The sequence below is a fragment of the Lucilia cuprina genome, chromosome 4 (assembly GCF_022045245.1).
Source record: "Lucilia cuprina isolate Lc7/37 chromosome 4, ASM2204524v1, whole genome shotgun sequence".
Classification (NCBI taxonomy): domain Eukaryota; kingdom Metazoa; phylum Arthropoda; class Insecta; order Diptera; family Calliphoridae; genus Lucilia; species Lucilia cuprina.
The window spans coordinates 91,851,827-91,878,526 of NC_060952.1; the positions used below are offsets into that span (position 1 = coordinate 91,851,827).

Here is a 26,700-nt window from a genome sequence, read left to right on the forward strand (position 1 = left end):
AAATAGTCTTTTTACAAATAGACGAGAGTCTATTCTTTATATCGACGAGTGCGATTCTACTTATAGACGAGAGCCTATTCTATAGATATAGATACACAAATAGACAAGAGTCTAGCCTTTAAATATGCAACAGCTTACTCTATAAATAGACGAGAGTTATCTCTATAAACAGACATGAATCTGTAACGTAACTAGAAGATACTCCAATCTATAAGAGCGGGTTTTTAAGTTGGCGATCAAATGCCAAATAATATATACATTAATTAATCTAAAAATAATTTCAATCTGATATTAATACCCTTTGATGTTTTTGACTACAAGATTAAACTTCACAGTGTTGCCATACAAAACAACAGAAAACGTCACTATTTGTTATCAAAACAATACATGTTTTATACAAAAAAAGAAGATAATTGTGTGTTGTGTTTTAAATCTATATAATTTGTACCAATCGAGATTTAAAACATTTCACAACATAGATTAAACAAAATTTAACCAAAGAATGTAAATTATCTTTATCTGAAAACCCGCCCTATGTACTCAAAACCAACTAATCTTTCACCTAAAGATTTCAATATAAATAGACGTTTATTAAATTTATAAAATAGACATGAATCTAATTTCTAAATTAAAAGTAACAATCAATGAATATTATTTATTGTTAACAATAATTATTCATCGAAAGGATGGGGAAATACTTTGTTTAAAATAGTAACACCATGTACTCAGAACTCAAAAGTAATAATGGAAAAGTAGACAACATATTAAAGATCAATTAAATTATAATTTAGTTGTTATAAAACCTTACAAAAGAAAGGAAACATGAATAAATATCGGCGGCCATATATTGTGATATTAGTCATAGTAATTTTAAATATAACGGAAGTATTAAATCAAAAAGGTAATAGAGTATAAAGACTTGATAGTAAATGATGTTAAGATTTAACGAAAATCCTCTTTTTTTCTAGTTAATGCAAAACATACTTTAACAAGTTTTAACAATATACGTAAATTATATCCAAAACTTTCATTAGAGGCAGAGTCCCGCAATTGGCTCTTCCCTCCCAATGATAATTTCAATAAACATCCTTGTAAACGAGAATGTATAGCTCAACAACATATGACCTGTTATTATAAGATGATTTTACATCATGATGAAACTATGGGACCTGCTTGTGTTCGCTATATGATTCCTAAAAATCGTTATAAATATAATAAAAAAGAATATATAAATTCATCTAATATTTATGGATCTAATGGGAATGGAGATTTCGATTATTGTAAATATGCTGATGGTGTGCGAACAGAGGTAATGGTGGTAAATGGTCTATTGCCAGGTGAGTAAAGAAATGAAGAGGGAACGGGGTTTTTTCTACTTTGAGAAGAATTTATTACAACGCTTGATGAAATTATGAAAACCACAAAAAGTCTATTTTGAGATTTACTATTTAGCGCCAATCTTTAGGTGAAGGATTAGGGATTAAGTTAAAATTAATTTTCGAAATTTGATTTTGAATACTCAGTGCGGGTTTCTTACTCATTAGTTAAACTAGGCTTAACTTGATGTTAGATTAAACTCGGAACAAATTTAGGCGGACTTTAACCGATAATTGTGTTTTTCAGTTTTAAATTTAAGCTCAGTTAACTTTGTTAGTATTGCCAAGTTTTCACTCAAAAACATAAACAATGAGCAGCTGTTTTTTTGCAAACAATACTTTTTTAAAATGGAAAATTTTGGAAAAATGTTAATTAAACATTTATAACAATAATTAATGAAACAAAACAAATCAGAAAATTGTAATTTACTTAAAATATTATGTTTTTGTTCTTCCGAAATCATTGTTTTATTGTTTTTGTTAATTGTGTTTTCTCACTTATAACTTGAGTTTAATTGGACAATTAAACTCAGTTAAACTAAGATAATAAGTAACTTTACTGATAACTGAAAAACACGAAACATATATTAAGCCAGGTCTAACCAAAGAATGAAGATTATCTTTATCAGAAAAACTCGCCCTGAATAACACAATCATCGGTTAAAGTCCGTCTTAATTTGTTCCGAGTTTAATCTAACAGCAAGTTTAAATGAGTAGTCAGAAACCCTCCCTAAAGTGGATTAACATCAGAATCAATTTATTTTTAGATTGACTTAACACATTTTGTTTTGCAATATCTGTGTATCACGGCTTTTAGTTTCAAAATTTAAAATTAATCGCTTTATTTTTGTTTAGGTCCAAAAATAGAAGTCTGTTATGGTGATACCATTGTAGCTGATATAATCAATGGCATGAATGAAACCACTGTCATACATTGGCATGGTATACATCAGTCTGCTGCTCCTTATATGGATGGTGTACCAAATATATCGCAATTACCCATAAAATCGGGAAAAACTTATCGTTATCGTTTTGAAGTCGATCATGCAGGTACTCATTGGTGGCATAGTCATACAGATCATCAGAGAGCATTTGGGTTGGCCGGAGCTATGGTGGTGCGTCAAACACGTGAAGAAAATGTACATGCCCGTTCGTATGACTACGATAATTCGGAACATATTATAATGATACAAGATTGGCCAAAAGATTTAAATCAATCAAATCCCATGAATATACTTATAAATGGTTTGGGTCGCAATCTCAAAAATGCAATCAAACCCATTTTATATTCAAAATTTACAGTGGCACGTGGTGGTCGTTATAGATTTCGTTTAATATCTAATGGTGTTGCCAATTGTCCTGTTTCGTTTAGTATCGATCAGCATGATCTTGAAATAATATCAAGTGATGGCAATGATATTGAACCCATAAAAGTGCAAAAACTTATTTTACATAGTGGTGAACGTTTTGACTTTGTATTAAATGCCAATCGTGAAGTGGGCAATTATTGGATACGTGTTAAAGGTCTAACAAATTGTGCTAGAAATCAATTACATCAAGAGGCAATTTTACATTATCTAACAGCAGATCGTTTAGCCATGCCAAAAGGTTCTGAACCCAGCTATAAGTATGAACCAATAAATGCTATTGAGTTTAATGGTCTAAATATTACAACATGTGCCAGTCGCAAGTGTTTAAGTTTTAATGATGTCAAAGCTTTAGAATTAAAAAGTAAATCTAAACCTAACAAAAAACCCGATTTCACACTATACACTAGTATGAGTATAGTGACACGGGGTAATACCAATCTTTATCAAATTGATGATATAACTTTCACAATGCCAAAAACACCCTACTTGGCCAGTGATAAACAATTTTGTAATCGTACTCAACAATTAGAACGTGGTATTAATTGTTCAAAGAATCGTTGCAATTGTACGAATATTTTACAAGTTCCAGCTTTTAAACATATCGAATTAGTTGTATCGGGAAAACCGGATACTGTACATCCTATACATTTACATGGTTATTCATTTCGTGTTGTAGGTATGGGTGTCTTGGGTAGAAATAAAATTGATAAGGTAATTTGAAAGTTTCGAAATGTTTTTAAACTTTATTATATATACATATTTTAATTTGTATATTCTTAATTACAGCTGGAAAATATCGATCGTCTTAAACCTTTGCCAAGACGTCTTTCTAAGGCTCCGCTAAAAGATACTGTACAAGTACCGGCCTATGGTTATACCATTATACGTTTCTATTCGAATAATCCCGGTTATTGGTTTCTTCATTGTCACATTTCTACACATGCCGAGAATGGTATGTCAGCAGTGTTGCGTGTGGGTAATGATAATCAAATGAAAAAATGTCCTGTTCGTAATTGTGGTTTATATAATTCATAGTTTGAAATAAAAATTTATGGAAAATTTATAAAAAAGATATCAATATCGGTGGTGTTATCTATTATTTTAATTATAGTAGTAAACTAGAGTGGTCCTTATAGTGTACTTAGTTAAAAGTCGACTTTTCGACTTTTTGCATTTAATTAAAAGTCGACTTTTCGACTTTTAGTATTTTATAAATATTTGACCTTTCGACTTCTTCCGACGTTTTTTTACCTTTTTCCCGTGTTATTCGACTTTTTTCGACTTCATCCGACTTTTCGACTTTTTCCTATGATTTCCGACTTTTCGACTTTTTCCGACGTTTTTTGTGTTTTTCCCATGTTATTCGACTATTTTCGACCTTTTTCCCGACATTTTTCAACCTTTTTCGACTTGTTGACTATTTTTGAAATTTTCCTACTTTTCGACTATTTTTGAATTTTTCCGACTTTTATTTACAAAGTCGACTTTTTTTGGAAAAAATAGTCGACTTCGACTTTTTTCAACAAAAAGTCGATTGTACGAAAATCTATTTATAGAACCCTAGTTAGGAGTCGTCTTTATAAAGAGTGGATGAGAGTTGTATTTATAAAGTAGACGAGACATGTCTTTATAAAATAGACGAGAATCATTTTAGAGTGGAGACACAGGGTATACAGAGACGTCACGAGCAAAAATAATGAGATTAAAATAATTTTAATCTCATCTTAATCCCCTTTGATGCTTTTGCAGTGTTGCCATACAAAATAACAAAAAACGTCACTGTTTGTTATCAAAACAATGCATGTTTTATAAAAAAGACAAAGACAATTGTAAATGTAATATGAAAATTAAAGAAAATTTAAATTAAGAACATAAATTTTGTGTTTTTAAGTCTAAATAGTTTGTTCTAATCAAGATGTTTTTGAGTACTCAATTTGGTTGTTCTTGTAAGGGTTCGACTGTGAAAAATAGTTCTTTATTGGGGGAAAAAACTTTTGGTTAATACATCTGTCCATGGGTTAACAATCTTACATGGCAACACTGCGTAGTTTAATCTTGCACTTAAAAACATCAAAGGAGATTAACATCAGATTAAATATATTTTGAAATTTGATTTACGTTAACGCAAAAACCCGATCTAAGTAGACTTTTAACTACGGGTTTTTCTGATAAATATAATCTACATTCTTTGGTTAAACCTAGTTTAATGTATGTTTATTTGTTTTTCAGTAATCAGTAATGTTATTATCATAGGGTGAGTTTTTCTGATAAAGATAATCTTCATTCTTTGGTTAAACCTGGTTTAATATATGTTTCGTGATTTTCAGTTATCAGTAAATTTACTTATTATCTTAGTTTAACTGAATGTAATTGGCCAATTAAACTCAAGTTATAAGTGAGAAAACACAATTAACAAAAACAATAAAACAATTATTTCGGAAGAACAAAAACATAATATTTTAAGTAAATTGCAATTTTCTGATTTGTTTTGTTTTATTAATTATTGTTTTAAATGTTTATTTAACATTTTGCCAAAATTTTCCATTTTACAAAAGTATTGTTTGCAAAAAACAGCTGTTTATTGTTTATGTTTTTGAGTGAAAACTTGGCAATACTAACATAATTAACTGAGCTTAAATCTAAAACCGAAAAACACAAGCATCGGTTAAAGTCCGCCTAAATTTTTTCCGAGTTTAATCTAACAGTAAGTTAAGCCTAGTTTAACTGATGAGTAAGAAACCCGCGCTTAGTTTAACTGAGTGTAATTGGCCAATTATACCTAAGTTATAAGTGAGAAAAAACAATCGACAAAAACAATAAAAGAATGAATCCGGATGAAGAAATAAAGAAATTCTCCCAGTCGACCTATATATTCATATAGGAAGCTGGAAACCTTTAAACACTTAAGTTAAATTTGAGTTTTAAATGGAACTCCATCAGTAAATTTGAAGAGTTTTAATGGTCAGTTGAGGTCTCAACCAGAGTTTAAAAACTTGAGTTTTAATGGTCTCAACCAGGGTATAAATGTATGAGTATTCTATGGTATCAATCAATAAAACATAACCTCACTTGAGGTGATATGAAAGCACGAGGTTAATGTAGACAACATATAACATTTAACAATTATATGAAGTGATACACTACACCAGTGCGAGCAAGACGCAAAACTGCTAAAATGCCAGGCAACAAACACCAGCCTGAACGCGTTTAAGAAATAATCGCGATGACGCGGGAGTTGTTCCCCAACTCAGACCTAAATTACAAAAGTAATATTTGCAAAAAACAGCTGTTGATTGTTTATGTTTTTGAGTGAAAAGCTGACAATACAAACAAAGTTAACAAATCTTAAATCTATAAATGAAAAACACAATCATCGAGTTTAATCTAACAACAAGTTAAGCTGAGTTTAACTGAGTAGTAAGAAACCCACACAAAGGTACGTTCAGACGAAAAAGACGTAACCACTAGAGTTCTATAGCTGAAATGAAAAGTCGACTCTTCGACTTTATGTATTTAGTTAAAAGTCAACTTTTCGTTTTTTTGCATTTTATGAAAAGTCGATTTTTCGAATTTTTTTATTTAATTAAAAGTCAACTTTTAGACTTTAAGTATTTTATAAATAGCCGACTTTTCGAATTCTCGACTTTTTGAGTTTTTTCGACTATTTTAGAGTTTTTGACTTTTTCCACTTTTTTAAAATCTTTGAACTATTTTTGAGTTTTTTCTACTATATTCGACTTTTTCCGGTTTATTTCGACTTTTCGACATTTTTCAATGTTTTTCGACTTTTTTTACAAAGTCGATTTTTCGACTTTTTTCACAGACGATAGTCTAGTTATTGACTTTTTTGGAACAAAATAGTCGACTTAGACTTTTCGACAAAAAATAGATTTTTCGATTATTCGAAAGTCGATTTATAGAACCCTAGTAACCACTATTTTTTGTAAATTTATTTTTGATTTGTAACTGTAAATAATGTCGAAACAAATTACAAAGACATTCTTTACTAATGTCGTCGTGATGAGAGTAAACTGTCTTAAGCAGATGAGAGTATAATTTATAGACTTGCAGAGATGGACATTTGCAAGTTCAAAACATAATTATGACATTCAATGTGGGCCAAAGTTATAAAATTAGCAAAATTGTAAAAGAAAATCTATTTTAAAATGATTATAAATAATATGGCCCTATAAATTATTAATCAAAAAAAAAGTAGAACAATAAACTTAATACATACATTTTTTTCAAATATGTATGAAAATTTCTAAGATAAAAACAAATTATCTCTTGTTGTGCTTTGTGCAGAATATTAAAGATCAATCTTTAATATTAATGACAATTATTTTTTGTTTTACCAATAATTATTCATCAAAAGGAAGGGGAAAAAGTTTTTTTATTTAGAAAAACAATGATAACAAATAACGGTATCTTGCATTTTACAAGATAATTATAAAAGTTAACAGACAAGTTATAAATGAATGATAGACTGAATGTTTGAAGAATATTTAAATTTTAATATTAGTTGTTAAAAAACTTTAGCACCGGAAAGAGTCATGAATAACTATAGGCGGCCATTTATTGTGATATTAGTCATAGTTATATTAAATCTAACGGAAGTAATTAATAGTCAAGGTAGTATAAACAATAAAAGAGTTAATAATTTATTAAATTAATTTGAAAAATATCCTGTTTTTCCCTTCCAGTTTATCAAAATCAAACTTTAACACGTTTTGCTTATATACGTAAATTATATCCAAAACTTTCAACGGTGGGTGAGGCTCGCTATTGGCGTTTGGCTCGTAATGATAATTTAAAAGATCATCCCTGTAAACGTGAATGTGTGGCCAATCAACATATGACCTGTTATTATTATATGGTTGTACATTATGATGAGACAATGGGTCCCGGTTGTATTCGCTATTTAAATGCTAAAAATCGTTATAAATATGGTAATCGAGAATATATAAATCCATATAATGTTCAAGGTTCAAGTGGAGCTAGTGATTTTGATGATTGTAAATATGCTGATGGTGAGCGAACAGAAATAATGGTGGTTAATGGTCAGTTACCAGGTGAGTAGTGTCTATTCTATAAACTAAAGGAAACGAGAATCATTTCAGTTAAGTAGACAAAAGTCTTGACAAATTGGAATAGATTAAATTAAACGCTAGTAAGTGCGAGTTTCTTTTTACTCAGTTAAACTAGTCTTAACTTGCTGTTAGATTAAACTCGGTACAAATTTAGGCGGACTTTAAATGATGATTGTAGTTTTTCAGTTTTGGATTAAGTTCAGTAAACTTTGTTAGTATTGCCAACTTTTCACTCAAAAACATAAACAATGAACAGCTGTTTTTTGCATATAATACTTTTGTAAAATGAAAAATGTTGGAAAAATGAAACAAAACAAATCAGAAAATTGTAATTTACTTAAAATATTATGTTTTTGTTCTTCCGAAATCATTGTTTTTGTTAATTGTGTTTTCTCACTTATAACTTGAGTTTAATTGGCCAATTACACTCAGTTAAACTAAGATAATAAGTAACTTTACTGGTAACTGAAAAACACGAAACATATATTAAACCAGGTTTAACCAAAGAATGAAGATTATCAGTAAAACTCGCCCTAAGGGCGGGTTTCTTGCTACTCAGTTAAACTAGATTGTTAGATTAAACTCGAAACAAATTTAGGCGGACTTTAAACGATGATTGTGTTTTTCAGTTATGGATTTAAGTTCAGTTAACTTTGTTATTATTGCCAATTTTTCACTCAAAGACATAATAGATTATCTTTATCTGATAAACCCGTTCTTAAACTATGATAATAAGTAACGTTATTGTTTACTGAAAAACACAAAACCGATCTTAAACAAAGAATATAGATTATCTTTATCTGAAAACCCCCGCCCTAAGACGAATGTCTATATAAAACTTTCGAGAATCTACACTTTTCTAATCTTGATCTTTCTTTATTTTTCTTAGAGAATTAATCTCTTTCTTTTCTATATCCCGTAAAACTATAGGTCTAGCCATAGAAGCATGTTATGGTGATACCATTGTAGCTGATATAATCAATAGTATGCATGAAACTACCACCGTACATTGGCATGGTATACATCAGACTACAAATCCACATATGGATGGTGTACCACATATAACACAATATCCCATAGAACCAGGACAAGCATATCGTTATCGTTTCGAGGTCGATCATGCTGGTACACATTGGTGGCATAGTCATACAGACCATCAGAGAGCATTTGGTTTGGCGGGAGCAATGGTGGTGCGTCAAACGCGTAAAGAGAATGTACATGCCCATTTATATGATTTTGATTATACGGAACATATAATAATAATACAAGATTGGATGAAGGATTTAGATGAATCCATACCCAAGTCTATACTAATAAATGGTTTGGGACGCAATCTAAAGGATGTGACAAAACCAGCTCTTTATGCTAAATTTACAGTGGCTCGTGGTGGTCGTTATAGATTTCGTTTAATATTTAATGGTGTTACCAATTGTCCTGTTTCGTTTAGTATCGATCGTCATGATCTAGTGGTGATATCAAGTGATGGTAATGATATTGAACCGATAGTAGTGCAAAAAATTACTTTACATGGTGGTGAACGTTTTGATTTTGTATTAAATGCCAATCGTGATTTGGGCAATTATTGGATACGTGTTAAAGGTTATACATTTTGTGCGGCCGATCAATTACATCAAGAGGCAATTTTACATTATATTTCAGCAGATCGTTTAGCCATGCCATCAGGTCCTGAACCTAGCTATACGTATGAGCCCCCAAATGCTGTTGAATTTAATGGTTTCGATGTTAGTACCTCGGCCACTCGTAAACGTTTTGGTTTTAATGATGTCAAAGCTTTACTTTTGAAAAATAAACCCACACAAAAACCCGATACCACACTATACACCAGTATGAATGTGGTTGTACGCGGTGGTTCTTTTCTATTTCAAATGGATGATATTACTTTCACTATGCCAAAAGTATCAATGTTACAAACTCGCAATTTGGGTATTGGCAAACTATTTTGTAATCGTACCCAACAATTAGGGTTGGGCTTTAATTGTTTGAAGCGTCATTGCAAGTGCACGAATGTTTTACAAGTTCCGGCTTTTAAACACATTGAAATAGTCATATCGGGAAAGTCGAATACTGCACATCCAATACATTTACACGGTTATACGTTTCGTGTTGTGGGTATGGGTGTGTTGGGTGAAGATAAGATTGCCAAGGTGAATATTTGTAATCTTTTATCTATTACTCTATAAGAAAAATATAACTTTCATAATAGTAGAGTCTGTAAAACGAAACTAGTTTTCCAATAAGGAAAGTAATTCAAAGATTTTTTAAATTTTCTTTTAATTTCGCAGATAGAAGAAATCGATCGTCGTAATCCACTACCAAGACGTCTTACCAAGGCTCCTCTAAAAGATACTGTGCAAGTACCTGCCTATGGCTATACCATTATACGTTTCTATGCCAATAATCCTGGCTATTGGATATTACATTGTCACATTTCTACACATGCCGAAATGGGTATGGCAGCAGTATTGCGAGTGGGTGAAGATAATCAAATGAAAATGTGTCCCGTTAGTAACTGTGGTCTATGCAATTCAATGTCCTAAAAACTGATTTAAACAAAAGGCATCTATCAATATTAATATTATTGTGTAATTTATTTATATAGAATAGTTAAATTAACATAAAGGTAATGCTACAAATCTATGCCTTCTTGGGCAGCTAATATGGCTTTAATTTTCATAAGTAATTCTTTTTTAACTGCATCTGGTACTATGGCTCTTGCCTTAGGTGTTACTTCCGCTATTAATTGTTCCACTTTGACATTGTTACCTTTCTCTTTGATAATGGTGCGACACATAAGACGTACCTCATCACGCCAACCGCATTCAGCCAAACGATTGCAAAGTAAATCTTTAAGTCTGTCAGTTGTTAAGAAAAAAATAAAACTTTAGGGAATCCTTTGCATGTTTGGTTTGATTATTTCAACTTACTTGGATCTATCACCACTTAATATTGTCATTTGATCTACGGTTTTTGTTAAAGTCATTTTATTTCGTATGGAACTTATTTTGGCTGCTGTACAATATACAAAATACCGTTAATATTTAATAAAAACAACTAAGTTTTGCTGAATAATTCTTCTTTCACAATTTTGCTAAAAACTAAAATTTTTATTTGTTTACATTTGATGAACACTGCATTATCGTCTTATAGACAAGCACACAACAGAGTTGTATTTTAAAGGTAAATTAGTAATGGCAATATTTATGCAAATTTTAAAACGCCAAATAAACAAAACAAGAAAAAATTTCTAATTTTGTTTTGTAATTTATGAATTTATAAATGTTAAATATACATTTTACATAATTTAAGTGAGTTTTTTTAGAATTTTGTAAAGAAACTGTATATTATATCATTACTTTATAAAGAAAACAAAAACATTATTTTTAAAGTACACTAGTATTTTTTATTAGATGTTATACTCAAATCTAAAAAACTGTTATTTATTATATTATTTTGCATTTTTATGAAAAATCGACTTTTTGCATTTTATGAAAAGTCGACTTTTCGACTTTCGATTTTTTCTTTTTCGACTTTTTTCATTTAATTAAATATCGATTTTTTTGACTTTTCGACTTTTAATATTTTATAAATAGTCGACTTTTTTCGACTATTCGACTTTTTCCGACTATTTCCCACTTTTCGACTTTTTCTGACTTTTTTCGACATTTTCCGACTTTCGACTTTTTCCGATTTTTTTTTCGACTTCTTTCGACTTATTCCGACTTTTTTCGACTTTTCAACTTTTTCCGACATTTCGACTTTTTCCGACTTTTCAACTTTTTCCGACTTTTTGACTTTTTTCGACTCTTTCCCACTTTTCGACTTTTATTTACAAAGTCGACTTTTCGAGTTATCGACTTTTTTGGAACAAAATAGTCGACTTCGACTTTTTGACAAAAAGTCGATTGTTCGATTATTCGAAAGTCGATTTAGAGAACCCTAATATATGTTTTCTAAAATTTTACATTTTACAAAAGTGATATTTTCAAAAAACAGATGTTTATTGTTTATGTTTTGACTGAAAAGTTGGCAATACTAAATTAACTATTACTAGATCCATAACCGAAAAATTTGTTCCGAATTTAATCTAACAGCCAAGTAACCAAGTTTGACTAGAATTATTATTGTTTTAATGTTTAATATAAACATTATTGAAGACTCTACTCTGTGTACTTTATACAATATAAAGTCTATTAAAAAATAATAGTCGACGGTTTACTATATATAGTTTTCATATTTCTTATTTAATAATTACGAAAAATTAACTAATTTTTCTTTATCTTTTAAAATGTTAGGTTTTGTCATAAATACTCATTTATCAATTTATAACGATTTTTTAAATTCGAATAACTTGTATAAATTCAATTAGGCTTACATATTTACACAACTTTATCATATTACCATAAAAAAAAACAAATGGCACAAAGTCCCGTTATGTGGCAGCTTCTTTGGTAAAGCAAACTTTAATTTTCATTTAACAATAGTTTAAAGAACAATTAAAACTTACAACTTACCTTCAAATATAGCTAAACAAGTAAATATCACAAACAACTCTTAATATAAATTAAAACGACACTAATAAATTAATTTTTGCACAACTTAAAACTCCGTCCACCCAATTTACTTAAGAAAACTGTTTTATCGTTTTACTATGACATTTTTACAGGCTAGCCAATATTTAAAATACCAAACAGTGCTGCCATTTCTATAAATCATCTGCTAAATAAACACACCTTAGCAATGCTACCAACTTTAAAGGGCAGACAAAATCAATGAAAACGAAGTAGGCGTCGTCTGTAATTATTCGCTAGCATATAAATACAAGTGTAGCCCGAAAATTTGAATCATTCGATATCAGTTTGGAAAGCTTCATAGCCGGCTGCTCTGAACTTAACGTCAATACAACCAATAATCTCAATTTCTTCTTGTGTGTGTTAAAAGAAAAACTAATTTATCAAAATGGTAAGTTTTTGTAATTCAAGAAAAATTTTTAAACAAAATAAAAAATTGTTTAAATTGACAGAAAAACATTGTGACCAAAAAAAAATTACACAAAAATGAATTATCGTCTAGCGAAAAATTGAAAATGATCTAGAAATTTGCCATGTGTTTGTTGTAAAGTGTTTTCAAAAATAAATTGCTTAAATTGTTGACTAAATAAATAAATTGCTAAATAATATGTAAAGAAAAACAATCATACCGGCTAACTAGAAAATTTTCTTTGAAAATTTCATTAACAAAAAAAAATACATTTTCTTGTACAAAATTTTCTCTACCTCTTAAAGCCGGCCGCACCCATACATTAGCAAGAATAAGAAAAAAGAGTAGAGCAAAAAAGTTGACGTCATGTTTTTTTCTGCTAATTAACTAATGTCATTATGCGAAAATATTTTCACATTTTTTTTTAACACAATTTGTTTTCTCTTTTCTTTTAACTTTATAGCGTGAATGTATCTCTATCCATGTTGGTCAAGCTGGTGTACAAATCGGTAACGCCTGCTGGGAATTGTACTGCTTGGAACATGGCATCCAGCCTGATGGTCAGATGCCTTCTGATAAGACTGTCGGCGGTGGTGATGATTCTTTCAACACCTTCTTCAGCGAAACTGGCGCTGGCAAGCATGTGCCCCGTGCCGTTTTCGTCGATTTGGAACCCACTGTAGTCGATGAAGTGCGTACCGGTACCTACCGTCAATTGTTCCACCCTGAACAATTGATCACTGGTAAGGAAGATGCCGCCAACAACTACGCTCGTGGTCACTACACCATTGGCAAGGAAATTGTTGACTTGGTCCTCGATCGCATCCGTAAATTGGCTGATCAATGTACCGGTCTCCAAGGTTTCTTGATCTTCCACTCCTTCGGTGGTGGTACCGGCTCCGGTTTCACCTCCTTGTTGATGGAACGTTTGTCTGTCGATTATGGCAAGAAATCCAAATTGGAATTCGCCATCTATCCCGCTCCCCAAGTGTCCACCGCTGTTGTAGAACCCTACAACTCCATTTTGACTACCCACACAACCTTGGAACACTCTGACTGCGCCTTCATGGTCGACAATGAAGCCATCTACGACATCTGCCGTCGTAACTTGGACATTGAGCGTCCCACATACACCAACTTGAACCGTTTGATCGGCCAAATTGTTTCCTCCATCACCGCCTCTTTGCGTTTCGACGGTGCCCTCAACGTTGATTTGACTGAATTCCAAACTAACTTGGTGCCCTACCCACGTATCCACTTCCCCTTGGTCACCTATGCTCCCGTCATCTCTGCCGAGAAGGCCTACCACGAACAATTGTCGGTTGCCGAAATCACCAACGCCTGTTTCGAACCCGCCAACCAGATGGTTAAGTGCGATCCTCGTCACGGCAAGTACATGGCCTGTTGCATGTTGTACCGTGGTGATGTTGTGCCCAAGGATGTCAATGCCGCCATTGCCACCATCAAGACCAAGCGCACCATTCAATTCGTTGACTGGTGTCCCACTGGCTTCAAGGTCGGTATTAACTACCAACCACCCACTGTTGTGCCCGGTGGTGATTTGGCCAAGGTACAACGTGCCGTCTGCATGTTGTCCAACACCACCGCCATTGCCGAGGCTTGGGCTCGTCTCGATCACAAGTTCGATTTGATGTACGCCAAGCGTGCTTTCGTCCACTGGTACGTCGGTGAAGGTATGGAAGAAGGTGAATTCTCCGAAGCCCGTGAAGATTTGGCTGCCCTCGAGAAGGATTACGAGGAAGTCGGTATGGACTCTGGTGACGGTGAGGGCGAAGGTGCTGAAGAATATTAAGCAGCCAAACCCATCATCGACAACCATCAAAACCAAAAAAAAGACAGAAGAAGTGTGTATTGAAAAAATTCTCGACCTATTAGCTGAAACTACTCAACTAAACATTCAATATACTTTTTTTAAACAAACTGTTATTTTAAAAATGATAACGAATCCAAAACAAAATACTTGTAAATTTTTTTTATTTTCAAATTTGAAAAAACATGAATGAAAAGAACAAATTTTAAAGAAATGCACTTTAAAAACACGAAAAAAACAAGAACCTAATAAAATGAAAGGCTTAAGCTGCATTGAATGAAAATATTCCAAAAGAAAATTTTTTAATGTTTTATTACTTAATGGGGGGAAAAAGAGGGAAAACAACTAAAAATAGTAATTGTTAAAATGCTTGGCAAAAGTTTAATGAACTTGCCGAGGTGTAGAGGAAACTATAAAAATGCATAGTGAGTGCATTAAAAACAGCACTTGTTTGGCCTCATTTTGATGGGTACAAGAGGAAGACGAACAATTTTAAAAATAACTTTCAAGTGGAAGATAGATTTGCTTGAAAACATTTTGAGAATTTACTCTAGCTATAAAGATAAATAACATTACTTCCGTCATACTCAAGATTTCTTTAAACTATAGATGACTCATTAATGAATCGTTGCTTTTTATTTATGATTTCCCTCCCCTCTTAAACAAGTACAGTTTGTTTTCTATATACATACCTACTCAGCGTTCTATTTTTTGTTAGCAACAGCTCTGCCAACTGCTTGTTGCCTTTTAATAGAGTTTTGTTGTTGCTGTGTTGGTCTTAAAATCATATGAAGCATTTTATGTGGTGGGTTTTATAACTATTTTTGTTTGGATATAGTATTTTTGTTTTCTGTACTGTAACTCAACAACACATTGCCTTTTATGGTCATATAAATGAGTAAATATACTATATTGTATCTACCACGATGATTTCATTCACATTTTTTAGAGTTTACATTGGAAACAAATATTTGAATTTTGTAAGAAAACACTGCCCACCAAATTTTTAAGTTGTTTATTTGATTTTTGTGTAAAAGAGGGGTTTTAAGATAAATTTCAAGTTCATTTTAATGTTTTTTAAGACGCTATCATAATAAAACAATAATATGATTGATCAAAGATCAAAGAATATTTGTTTTGAGTAATATAAAGTTATATTTTCTGCTTGATCAAATCTATTATAAGATCTTATATCACACAGTGAATTAGTTCCTAAGAAAGGGGTAAAGATGCATATCATTTAGCTTAAACGTTTTTCATAAAACTGAACGTCATGGGCAAATTTTCATTAAAGTATAATTTTCTCCAAAGAACTGGTCTATTGTTCTCACTATTTTATAGTTCTATAGTACTGGACAGGAAGGCGGTTTAAGGATTTGAGTTTTAGTTTAATATAAATCAAAGTTTTTTACTACGTAATCCACATCAGAAGCCATCATATGGCGTGTATATTTAGAACTGTTCAATCGTAGTTTGACTATAGTCCAAACTATAGACTTAACTGTTGTACAGACTACAGGCTAAACTGTTGTCCCGACTTTAGAATAAACTATAGTCCAAACTATAGACTTAACTGTTGTACAGACTAAGCTAAAATCTAGATTATTTATTAGACTAAAGTCCACTTTATAGTCTATTGTCCAGACTATAGACTAAATTATAGTCCTAACCATAAATTAGACTATAAACTAAACTATGAACTAGACTTTAAACTAGATAGTAAACTATAGACTACACTATAGAACAGACTATAGAATAGACTATAGACTAGACTATAGACTAGACTATAGACTAGACTATAGACTAGACTATAGACTAGACTATAGACTAGACTATAGACTAGACTATAGACTAGACTATAGACTAGACTATAGACTAGACTATAGACTAGACTATAGACTAGACTATAGACTAGACTATAGACTAGACTATAGACTAGACTATAGACTAGACTATAGACTAGACTATAGACTAGAATATAGACTAGACTATATTACAGTTCACACTAGTCTAGACTATACACTTGACTATAGTATAGACTGTAAATAATGTTATAGACTAGACTGTAATCAAGAAAATAGACTAGATTGTAGATTTTACTGGGCGGTATAGCTGAAAACATATTTCAGCTGCATCAAAAGCTGTAGATTATACTATAGTCCAGAAAAGATACTAGACTATAGTTAGGAGTAATCTTTATATACATCGGTTTTGTACAATTTGATATATGGATTAGTACATTGACTAATATACTACAAATATTGAATGAAATTGTAGGCTTGAAATGCTTAAAATTTTGCAAAAAATAAAGATTTGGTCCAAAAAAGTACACTTTTAAATGCCATCCCTGCTCTGAACTAGACTAAGTAGTAGAGCAAAAAATCTTCATAAAAAGCTTTGAAAATTAAACATTTTACTAAAAGCAACAAATATTTCTATAATTAAACTCGTTTTTAATAAAAACCAACAAAATTTAATAATTTTTATTAATTTAAAACACTTTAAAATCCAAAAAAACTTAAAAAATCTCGTTAAATTTCGCTTTGTATACTAAACTTAAACGCCTAACGTTAGACGCTTTCATTGTAATTTCAACAACTGTCATTAGGTTAGCGCCAAAAGTTGTGTTGTTGTGAAAATTAATTACAAGTTTTTCAAGTGTGTGCATTTTAAGATAAAATTGTTAAAAAGTGTTAAGAAAAGCTAAAATTCAAGAAAATTTAATTAATTTGTGTTAAAATTTATCGAAAAATCTAGTTTAAAAACATATTGAACAACTTGTATGATCAAAGAAAAGTGCAGTTTGCCTGCGATAAGAGGTAAGTGTTAGATTTTATGAAATTTATTAAAAATTTTAGTTTTTAAGGGAAAATTGTTATAATTTTATGTTTTAAAATGTTGCAATTTATTGTTATTAGTGGTTTACAATTACAAATATCATTCCGGCAAAGGTTGGCTAACAAAAATTTGAGGCTGCAAGTTTTTTTTGTTTTGTTTTGAAATACAAAAGAAGTTGCGCCCGCTGTAGTAAGTGTAAGACACTCAACTTTTTAGATGTTTCCTTCATCCAGGGATTGGTTATCTTGGATTAAGTAAAACAAGATTTTCCAATAAATCATGTTTGTTTGGTTATAGAAAACTTTTGTAATTTATGTCCAATTTCTTGGTTGTTCTATAAATTAGGAGGTGTTGTATCAAATTTGATGGCAAATGTATATGTACATTATACTATTTTCCTGTAGTAAATAAAACAAATCCTTTGAAATTTTGTGAAATAAGGCCTATTGCTGTGAACGGGCTTTGGGAATTGTCTATCGATTAGTTACCTTCTTCTATGTGGTGAAAATTTTGAAAATGTTTCTTTGAGACTTTGTGAAATAATCCCTATTGCTGTGAACGGTCTATAGTAAGTTTCGGAATTGTCTATCATTTAGCTTCTTTTATGTAAAACTAGCTTAATGAGACAGTCGTCCAAATGGCCGACGTAATTGTATCCATTGTGTTATCTTAAAACTAGTGAAACTAGTCTAGATTCTAGAGAGGAATCCTGTTTAGAATACAATGTCTTTGGCACACAAACTCTACTTATGGATAGAAATTCTATAAAGGAATTTCATGAGTGTACATACATATGTATATACATATGTACTATGTCATTAGAACTTGTATGGCAAATTCCTTGTTTTCTTGACTAGTCATTGTAAGATTAGGAAATACGTATAATTTTTAAAGGTTTCGGATATACATAATCTAGTTTGTTTGACTACTTATGATTCCAAATAATTTAATTGTTTTTATAAAACAATAAAAAAGTTTTCCTCTAATCAAATTAAGTATTTTTAACCAAAAAACCATTTCATTAAAAATGCATTAACTCTCTGAAGTGGAAAAACCCATATTAAATAAACATTTCAATGTTTTAAACAATTTCTACCTGTATCGTTTTCCTAAAATTTAAACCAGCTGCCTAAACTTTGTAATTTAAACGGAAATTTCTTTTCTTTCTAAACTACATATAAAAGTGCACACACAATTTTTTTAGAATGCAGTAGAATTGTTTGAAAATTATATTACATTTATGGCAGCCATCTGCCAAACAACCACTCCTTAAAATAAGAACATATCGACAAAACATTATGTGTCATGCTATATACAAGAATACTAGGAATATTTGTGTGTGTGTATATATTTTATATAGGCATTTTAGGGTATATATTTTTATGTATGTACAATGTACAATTTTGTTGACTTCTTTTTCATTTATTTTAACAAATGTATGTGATATAATTATCGATTTTCTGCTGGTGCCTTGTTTACTTATGTTATATATAAGAAAACAATGTCCTTTTTTGAGCACACAAGCAACTGATGAGTCATCAATGCGGCATATTTTACTTGTACACATAATGTATTGTGTGCATATTTTTTATAAGGATTTTTCTTTGAAGGTCAGTTAAGGAAAGAAGAATAATCCAATGGTTTGTAAGAGAAAAATACAATATGTTAAGTTTAATATTTGTAAAATTATATATCAAGATAAAGTGGATTAAATAGACTAGACTTCAGATCATATTATAGACTTGACTATAGTCTAGACCATAGATATTACTATAGACCATACTATGGACTAAACTGTAAACCATACTATAAACAAGACTTGACTAAATTATAAACAAAACTATAGACTAGATTATAGACTAGACTATAGACTAGACTATAGACTAGACTACAGACTAGGCTATAGACTAGACTATAGACTAGGCTATAGACTAGACTATAGACTAGACTATAGACTAGACTATAGACTAGTCTATAGACTAGGCTATAGACTAGACTATAGACTAGACTATAGACTAGGCTATAGACTAGACTATAGACTAGACTATAGACTAGACTATAGACTAGACTATAGACTAGATGTCCTTTTTGAGCACACAAGCAACTGATGAGTCATCAATGCGGCATATTTTACTTGTACACATAATGTATTGTGTGCATATTTTTTATAAGGATTTTTCTTTGAAGGTCAGTTAAGGAAAGAAGAATAATCCAATGGTTTGTAAGAGAAAAATACAATATGTTAAGTTTAATATTTGTAAAATTATATATCAAGATAAAGTGGATTAAATAGACTAGACTTCAGATCATATTATAGACTTGACTATAGTCTAGACCATAGATATTACTATAGACCATACTATGGACTAAACTGTAAACCATACTATAAACAAGACTTGACTAAATTATAAACAAAACTATAGACTAGATTATAGACTAGACTATAGACTAGACTATAGACTAGACTACAGACTAGGCTATAGACTAGACTATAGACTAGGCTATAGACTAGACTATAGACTAGACTATAGACTAGACTATAGACTAGTCTATAGACTAGGCTATAGACTAGACTATAGACTAGACTATAGACTAGGCTATAGACTAGACTATAGACTAGACTATAGACTAGACTATAGACTAGACTATAGACTAGACTATAGACTAGACTATAGACTAGACTATAGACTAGACTATAGACTAGACTATAGACTAGACTATAGACTAGACTATAGACTATAGACTAGACTATAGACTAGACTATAGACTATAGACTAGACTATAGACTAGACTATAGACTAGACTATAGACTAGACTATAGACTTGACTATAGACTAGACTATAGACTAGACTAGACTATAGACTAGACTATAGACTTGACTATAGACTAGACTATAGACTAGACTATAGACTAGACTATAGACTAGACTATAGACTATAGACTAGACTATAGACTAGACTATAGACTAGACTATAGACTAGACTATAGACTAGACTATAGACTAGACTATAGACTAGACTATAGACTAGACTACAGACTAGACTATAGACTAGACTATAGACTAGACTATAGACTAGACTATAGACTAGACTATAGACTAGACTATAAACTAGACTATAGACTAGACTATAGACTAGACTTTAGACTAGACTATAGACTAGACTATAGACTAGACTACAGACTAGACTATAGACTAGAATATAGGCTAGACTATAGACTAGACTATAGACTAGACTATAGGCTAGACTATAGACTAGACTATAGACTAGACTATAGACTAGACTATAGACTAGACTATAGACTAGACTATATTATAGACTAGATTATACACTGAACTATAGACTAGACTATAGACTAAACTATAGAATAGATTATAGACTAGACTATAGACTAAACTATAGACTAAACTATAGACTAAACTATAGACTAAACTATAGACTCGACCATACACTCGACTATGGTGTGGACTATAAACTGGACTATAGACTATACTATAGATTAGACTAGACTATGAACTAGACTATAGACTAGACCATGGACTAGACTATAGACTTGACAATAGACTAGATTATAGTATTTGCTAAACAATTATGATTAGAAAATTGATCTCCTATCCTCATTCAAACTCTGTTTTACTGATATTTTAACGATTAGGTTATTTCGTAAATTATAGACTTTAAATGGAAAATATGAACGATTATAAACCGCGCTACGTATATTTCTCATTTTAACTATTTAGTTTTCTATGGATATTTCATATAAATTTTGATTATTTTGTTTGGAAACATTGGTGATCACAAACCGAGCTCTGTTTTACATTTAAACGCGAATGTACTTAGAAATCAGAGATCACAGATCAAATAAATGAAGTAAACTTTATTTCATTTCAATAAAATTGAAAACAAAAAACAACAGAAACCCACACAACAGAAATTAAACTTAAATGTGAAAAAAAACAAATAAATTTTCTAACGTAGGCGATTATAAAATCACATCTAACTTTAATTTCAAGCAGACTCGTCAACACTTTTACCTACACCTACAATACTACTATCACTTTGATTTTTAATAAAGTTTTTTTTTGTCATTTTATTTTTATTTACTCTCCCAGCTGAGGCGTATGAAATCACGCTGCGACTGCTATAATTGTCGCTATAAACAAGTGCCTTAATTTGGCAAGTAACTCAAGTCTTACTTAAAGAAAAAAAAAACATCATATTAGGCAAACTGGTTTCCTATTATTACTCTTGTCTGTAGCAATTATTTGTATACGTTTTTGGGAATTTCTCTTCTTTTTTTCTAGTCTAAAGATGGGAAATTTTTTAAGTAATTGGGACATAAAACAAAAGTTCATTTAATATATTTTAAATTGCTTTGAAAAATAATGTAATTTTCGTAAATTATATTAAAGTTTTCTGAAGAAATAAAAACAGCTGCTTGAGTAGTGTTGAAATCACTTGGCGAGTAAAAAAAACACGAATCTCTCAAATTCAAGTAAATAATTGGGTGGTTTAGAGGTCATACAATTAAATATGATAAAAATGAAATCATAATAGGGGATATGACATAATACGAGAGAATTCTTGAGTTAATGTACCTGCAATATAACAAATGAATAATAACATTATAGAAAATTTAAAGCTAAACTTAATAAAGAAATCGTTATTTGAAATGATTTTGTCTTAAAATTTATTGTTTAAAATTGTTAGGTAATTAATTTTTTTATATATTTGAAAATGTTTTGACTTTTTCAATTTCCTACCAAAAATTATCTTTAAATTTTTACATGTATCATTATTTTTATTGATTTCCGTTTATAATTTGTCATTTAATTTAGTTTGGCAACATCTGTTTCTCTCTTTTCAATTTTATAGTTTCAGCAGGCAACGCTTTTTTTGCGTTTTTATACTGAAATGTTGGTAGCACTGCGTTGATAAAAATCATAAACAAATTTAAGGTTGCCATATTAAGCATAACATTTGGCCGTTAAAAGAGTAAATAAAAACGTTAAAACTTGAATGCACACGAAAATGAACAGATTAGGGTTAGGGTTCTATAAATCGACTTTCGAATAATCGAACAATCGATTTTTTTTTGTCAAAAAAGTCGAAGTCGACTATTTTGTTCCAAAAATATCGATAACTCGACTATCGTCTATGAAAAAAGTCGAAAAGTCGACTTTGTTAATAAAAGTCGAAAAAAGTCGAAGAAAGTCGAAAAGTAGGAAAAAGTTGGAAAAAATCAAAAACTCTAAAATAGTAGAAAAAAGTCAAAAATAGTGGAAAATTTTAATAAAATGGAAAAAAGTCAAAAACTCTTAAATAGTCGGAAAAACTTGAAAATAGTAAAAAAATAGTCGAAAGAAGTCGAAAATACTCACAAAGTCGACAAGTCGGAAAAAATCGAAATGTCGACTATTTATGAAATACTAAAAGTCGAAAAGACTAAAAATCGACTTTTAACTAAATGAAAGAAGTCGAAAAATCGACCTTGCATTAAATGCAAAAACTCAAAAAGTCAACTTTTAACTAGATGCAAAAAGTCGAAAAGTCGACTTTTAACTAAATGCAAAAAGTCGACTTTTCGTTTCAACTATAGAACCCTAATTAGAGTGATATAAAATAGGGTTCTATAAATCGACTTTCAACTAATCGAACAATAGACGAATTTTTGTCGAAAAAAGTCGAAGGCGACTATTTTGTTCCATAAAAGTCGATAACTCTACTCGAACAATCGACGAATTTTTGTCGAAAAAATTCGAAGGCGACTATTTTGTTCCATAAAAGTCGATAACTCTACTCGAACAATCGACGTATTTTTGTCGAAAAAAGTCGAAGGCGACTATTTTGTTCCATAAAAGTCGATAACTCTACTATCGTCTGTGGAAAAAAGTCTGAAAGTCGAAGAGAGTCGAAAAAAAGTCTTTTCGTTTCAACTATAGAACCCTAATATAAAACGACTTTCGAAGTTGACAAACACCTTGTACGAAAACAGTCGACTTTGTAAATTAAAGTTGACTTTGTAAAAAAGTCGACTTTGTAAATAAAACTTAAAAAGTCGAAAAACTAAAAAAAGTTTATGAAAAAGTTAACAAAAAGTTGAAAATTAAAAAAAAAATAGCAAAATTAATACTTTTAAACTTTTTGATCAGTACTGTCAATGATCACATAATGAACACATTTTCTTAATTTGCAAATTTTCCATTTAAATTTTATTCAATTATATTGTATAATGATTTTGTTTAAGATAAATAATTATATTTTTTTACATTGCCTACAATTTTTGTTCTAAATTCAATAACAATCTTCTTTGTTGTTATTTTTTTTTTCTTATATATTTATCATAAATTCTATTAAGGTTATAAATCAATTACACATGCATAACTTGCATTGACACTCCTAGCTTTTTTTCTCTTCTTATACACTGTTTTACTGTTCTACTACAATCTTTTTAACTGCTGCACCTCCACCTTCTTCGTCTTCTTGGCCTTACATAGTCCCACAACAACAACAACAACAACAACCAACTATCTTGTCAATATTACAAAAAAGCGGCAAAAATCAAAAGGAGCCGCTTTTGACGCTTGACCGCATTTTAAATCAATTTTCGCAAAAACTGAACAGAAAAAAATCGAAATAAGAAAAAAAGCCAAACTAAATTGATAGAAATCCTAACATTTGCGTGTAGTCATGAAATTAAAATCACATAAAATACAAAAAATACCAATAATAATATGAAGTTATATGAAGAGAATGAAAAAGCCACACAGACTATGACACCATCTTTAGGAAATGATGTAAGTGTGTAAAGGAGTATATTCGTTATTGAGAGGAATAAGTAACAATAGAATTTTCAAGTGAAATGAAGCAACATCAAAGGGGAAGTCAAATAAAGTCCGATCATTAAGATCGGAAAATTAACTTCAAACTTTCGTGTTGCCTTAGACGGATAGTTTGGCGATTTCTATTTAGATGCAAATTATCATCTTAAGTTAAGATCGATGAGGGTTAACAAATCATATGATCTTCTTTAGTCAAGATTATATGGAATGGAAACGAAAAATTATAAAGGGAATGGTGGCAAGATCGAAAACTCAACTTAAAACCTTTTTGTTGTATCAAATGAATAATTAGAATGATAGGTGAATAATCTCCTTTTTTAGTTAAGATCGTTTACAATACAAAAAGAGCTGATCGTAAAATAAAGAAAATGATCGTTTTCTTCAAAAAATTTTTAGGAAAAAGAAGCAATAGCTATAAGATCGTAACCTTCCTAAAGTCTCGAAAAAATGTTGAAGATTATTCGTACAAAATCATGATGAGCATGAATTGTCTCCTTAATTTAAGATCGATGAGTGTTAACGACTCAAGATCGTTAAGTTTAAATAATAGAAATACTTCAGATAATGGTAATAGATGTATAATCCTCTCAGTCATTTAAGATCGATGAGTGCTATGATCTTTAAATTCGTTAATCAAGATTGTTTATAATCCGAAAAGAGTATACGAGTCAAATTCGTTATTCGGAGAAAAAAAACATCTCCTTAGTCAAGATCGATTGGATCGGATTAGCGGTTAGTTATGATCATGAAATTTTCAGATAAAGTGCAAATTCCCACGACAAGATCGATTAGAAAGAAGAGTTGAATTTTTTTTAATACCCAGGAGAAGGCAAGATAGATAGATTTTAAGATATAAATAAAGTTTGGAAAATGATCATCTATTTTATAAAAGATCGATGTGATCTGATCGAAACAATAACAAGAAATTAAACAATTAATCAATAAGTTTGATAAAGAATTGACGAGAAACAGATTCTTCAAAGCTATACTTTGTAGATTCCTCGAACTATTTTGATACAAAACTCTTCATTTAAACCAAATTAAGATCAGATTATGGAGCAAGTCACAAACGAGATATTAGGGTAAGATCAGGAGAGTAAAGATAAAAAGAGTTAAGAAGTCAATCTTGAAAAGTTATTCTCTCTTTTATATAATAATGATGAGATCTTAATTAAACAATATCGCAATGATCGAAAAAGCGTTGACGAGAAACAGCTGCTTCAGAACTATACTTCGTAGATTCCACGAACTATTTTAGATGCAGAACTCTTCATTTAAACGAGATGAAGATCATTGTCATTAACATTTTGTGTACAAATCGCGGAATGGATATTATAGAAAGATCAGGAGAGCGAAGGATCCAAAATCATTATGGTAAAAAATAGAGCCAAGATTGATAAGCTTTTAAAACGATCCTCTATTTTATATAAGATCGATGAGATTTTAACGAAACAATAACAAGATGCAGAACTTTTTATTTAAACTAGATGAAGATCATGAATATTTGATGAAGCAAGTCGCAGAATGGATATTATAGCAAGATCAGAAGAGCGAAGAAGTCAAGATCTTTAAAATAAAAAGAGTTAAAAAGTCGAAATAAATAAGGTTAGAAAATTATCGTCTATTTTATATAAGATCGATGAGATTTAAACGAAACAATATCAAACAATTAAACAAGATCGATAAGAACATTAAAGAATTCCTCGAACTGTTTAAATGAAGAGAGAGAACTCTTCATTTAAACCAGATGAAGATCATTGCCAGGGACATTTGAATAGAGGAAGTCACAGAAGAGATATAAAGTCAAGATCAGGAAAGTTTAGAAGCCAAGATCTTTAAGATAAAAATAGTTAAAAAGTCAAGATTAATAAGGTTGGAAAATGATACTCTATTTTATATAAGATCAGTGATCAAACAATATCAAGTAATTAAACAAATATCAAACAAGATAAGATCGTTATAGAATTGGCAAGAAACAGCAATATACTTCATAGATTCCTCGAACTATTTTAAGTACAGAACTCTTCATTTAAACCAAATGAAGATCATTGCCAGGGACATTTGAATAGAGGAAGTTAGACAAGAGATATAAAGGCAAGATCAGTAAAGCGAAGAAACCAAGATCTTTAAGATAAAGAGAGTTGAAAAAACGAGATTATAAGATCAATGAGATCATAACGAAACAATATCAAGTAATAAATTAATAATTGGTAAGAAACTGCAATATACTTCTTCATTAAAACCAGATGAGGATCATTGTCATGGATATGGTGCAAGTCCTAGAAGAGATATTAAGACAAGATCAATAAGATTACAAATGAATTAATGGCATAAAGTGAAAATATGGATAGAATT

At 30.6% G+C, this 26,700-nt stretch overlaps 4 protein-coding genes across 4 annotated transcripts; 3 read left to right on the forward strand and 1 right to left on the reverse strand.

The window, feature by feature from the left end:
- The first annotated feature begins 799 nt into the window (after positions 1–799).
- LOC111678432 (laccase-like) lies at positions 800–3,818 on the forward strand. The gene is made up of 4 exons (XM_046950544.1): positions 800–901; positions 969–1,337; positions 2,232–3,457; positions 3,533–3,818. The coding sequence occupies exons 1-4, from the start codon at positions 823–825 to the stop codon at positions 3,779–3,781; spliced, it is 1,923 nt and encodes a 640-aa protein (XP_046806500.1). The 5' UTR covers positions 800–822; the 3' UTR covers positions 3,782–3,818.
- Positions 3,819–7,281: 3,463 nt separating this feature from the next.
- Positions 7,282–10,661, forward strand: LOC111678420 (oxidoreductase OpS5). Its single transcript, XM_023439766.2, has 4 exons — positions 7,282–7,378; positions 7,450–7,818; positions 8,767–10,001; positions 10,140–10,661. The coding sequence occupies exons 1-4, from the start codon at positions 7,300–7,302 to the stop codon at positions 10,392–10,394; spliced, it is 1,938 nt and encodes a 645-aa protein (XP_023295534.2). The 5' UTR covers positions 7,282–7,299; the 3' UTR covers positions 10,395–10,661.
- LOC111678427 (enhancer of yellow 2 transcription factor) lies at positions 10,419–11,008 on the reverse strand. Its single transcript, XM_023439775.2, has 2 exons — positions 10,782–11,008; positions 10,419–10,709 (listed from the first exon to the last, which is right to left on the reverse strand). Exons 1-2 carry the CDS (start codon positions 10,835–10,837, stop codon positions 10,484–10,486), a joined length of 282 nt encoding a protein of 93 aa, XP_023295543.1. The 5' UTR covers positions 10,838–11,008; the 3' UTR covers positions 10,419–10,483.
- Positions 11,009–12,658: 1,650 nt separating this feature from the next.
- LOC111678415 (tubulin alpha-1 chain) lies at positions 12,659–14,963 on the forward strand. Its single transcript, XM_023439763.2, has 2 exons — positions 12,659–12,816; positions 13,298–14,963. Exons 1-2 carry the CDS (start codon positions 12,814–12,816, stop codon positions 14,645–14,647), a joined length of 1,353 nt encoding a protein of 450 aa, XP_023295531.1. The 5' UTR covers positions 12,659–12,813; the 3' UTR covers positions 14,648–14,963.
- Positions 14,964–26,700: the final 11,737 nt, after the last annotated feature.

Bases quoted from the DNA above. Each gene is read 5' to 3' on its own strand.
- LOC111678427 (XM_023439775.2), bottom strand. From the start codon at position 10,837: ATGACTTTAACAAAAACCGTAGATCAAATGACAATATTAAGTGGTGAT. The intron at 10,710-10,781 runs GTAAGTTGAAAT...AACAACTGACAG, and splicing joins TTAAGTGGTGATAGATCCAA to ACTTAAAGATTTACTTTGCA.
- LOC111678420 (XM_023439766.2), top strand. From the start codon at position 7,300: ATGAATAACTATAGGCGGCCATTTATTGTGATATTAGTCATAGTTATA. The intron at 7,379-7,449 runs GTAGTATAAACA...TTTCCCTTCCAG, and splicing joins GGAAGTAATTAATAGTCAAG to TTTATCAAAATCAAACTTTA. The intron at 7,819-8,766 runs GTGAGTAGTGTC...GTAAAACTATAG, and splicing joins GGTTAATGGTCAGTTACCAG to GTCTAGCCATAGAAGCATGT.
- LOC111678432 (XM_046950544.1), top strand. From the start codon at position 823: ATGAATAAATATCGGCGGCCATATATTGTGATATTAGTCATAGTAATT. The intron at 902-968 runs GTAATAGAGTAT...CTTTTTTTCTAG, and splicing joins GGAAGTATTAAATCAAAAAG to TTAATGCAAAACATACTTTA. The intron at 3,458-3,532 runs GTAATTTGAAAG...TCTTAATTACAG, and splicing joins GTAGAAATAAAATTGATAAG to CTGGAAAATATCGATCGTCT.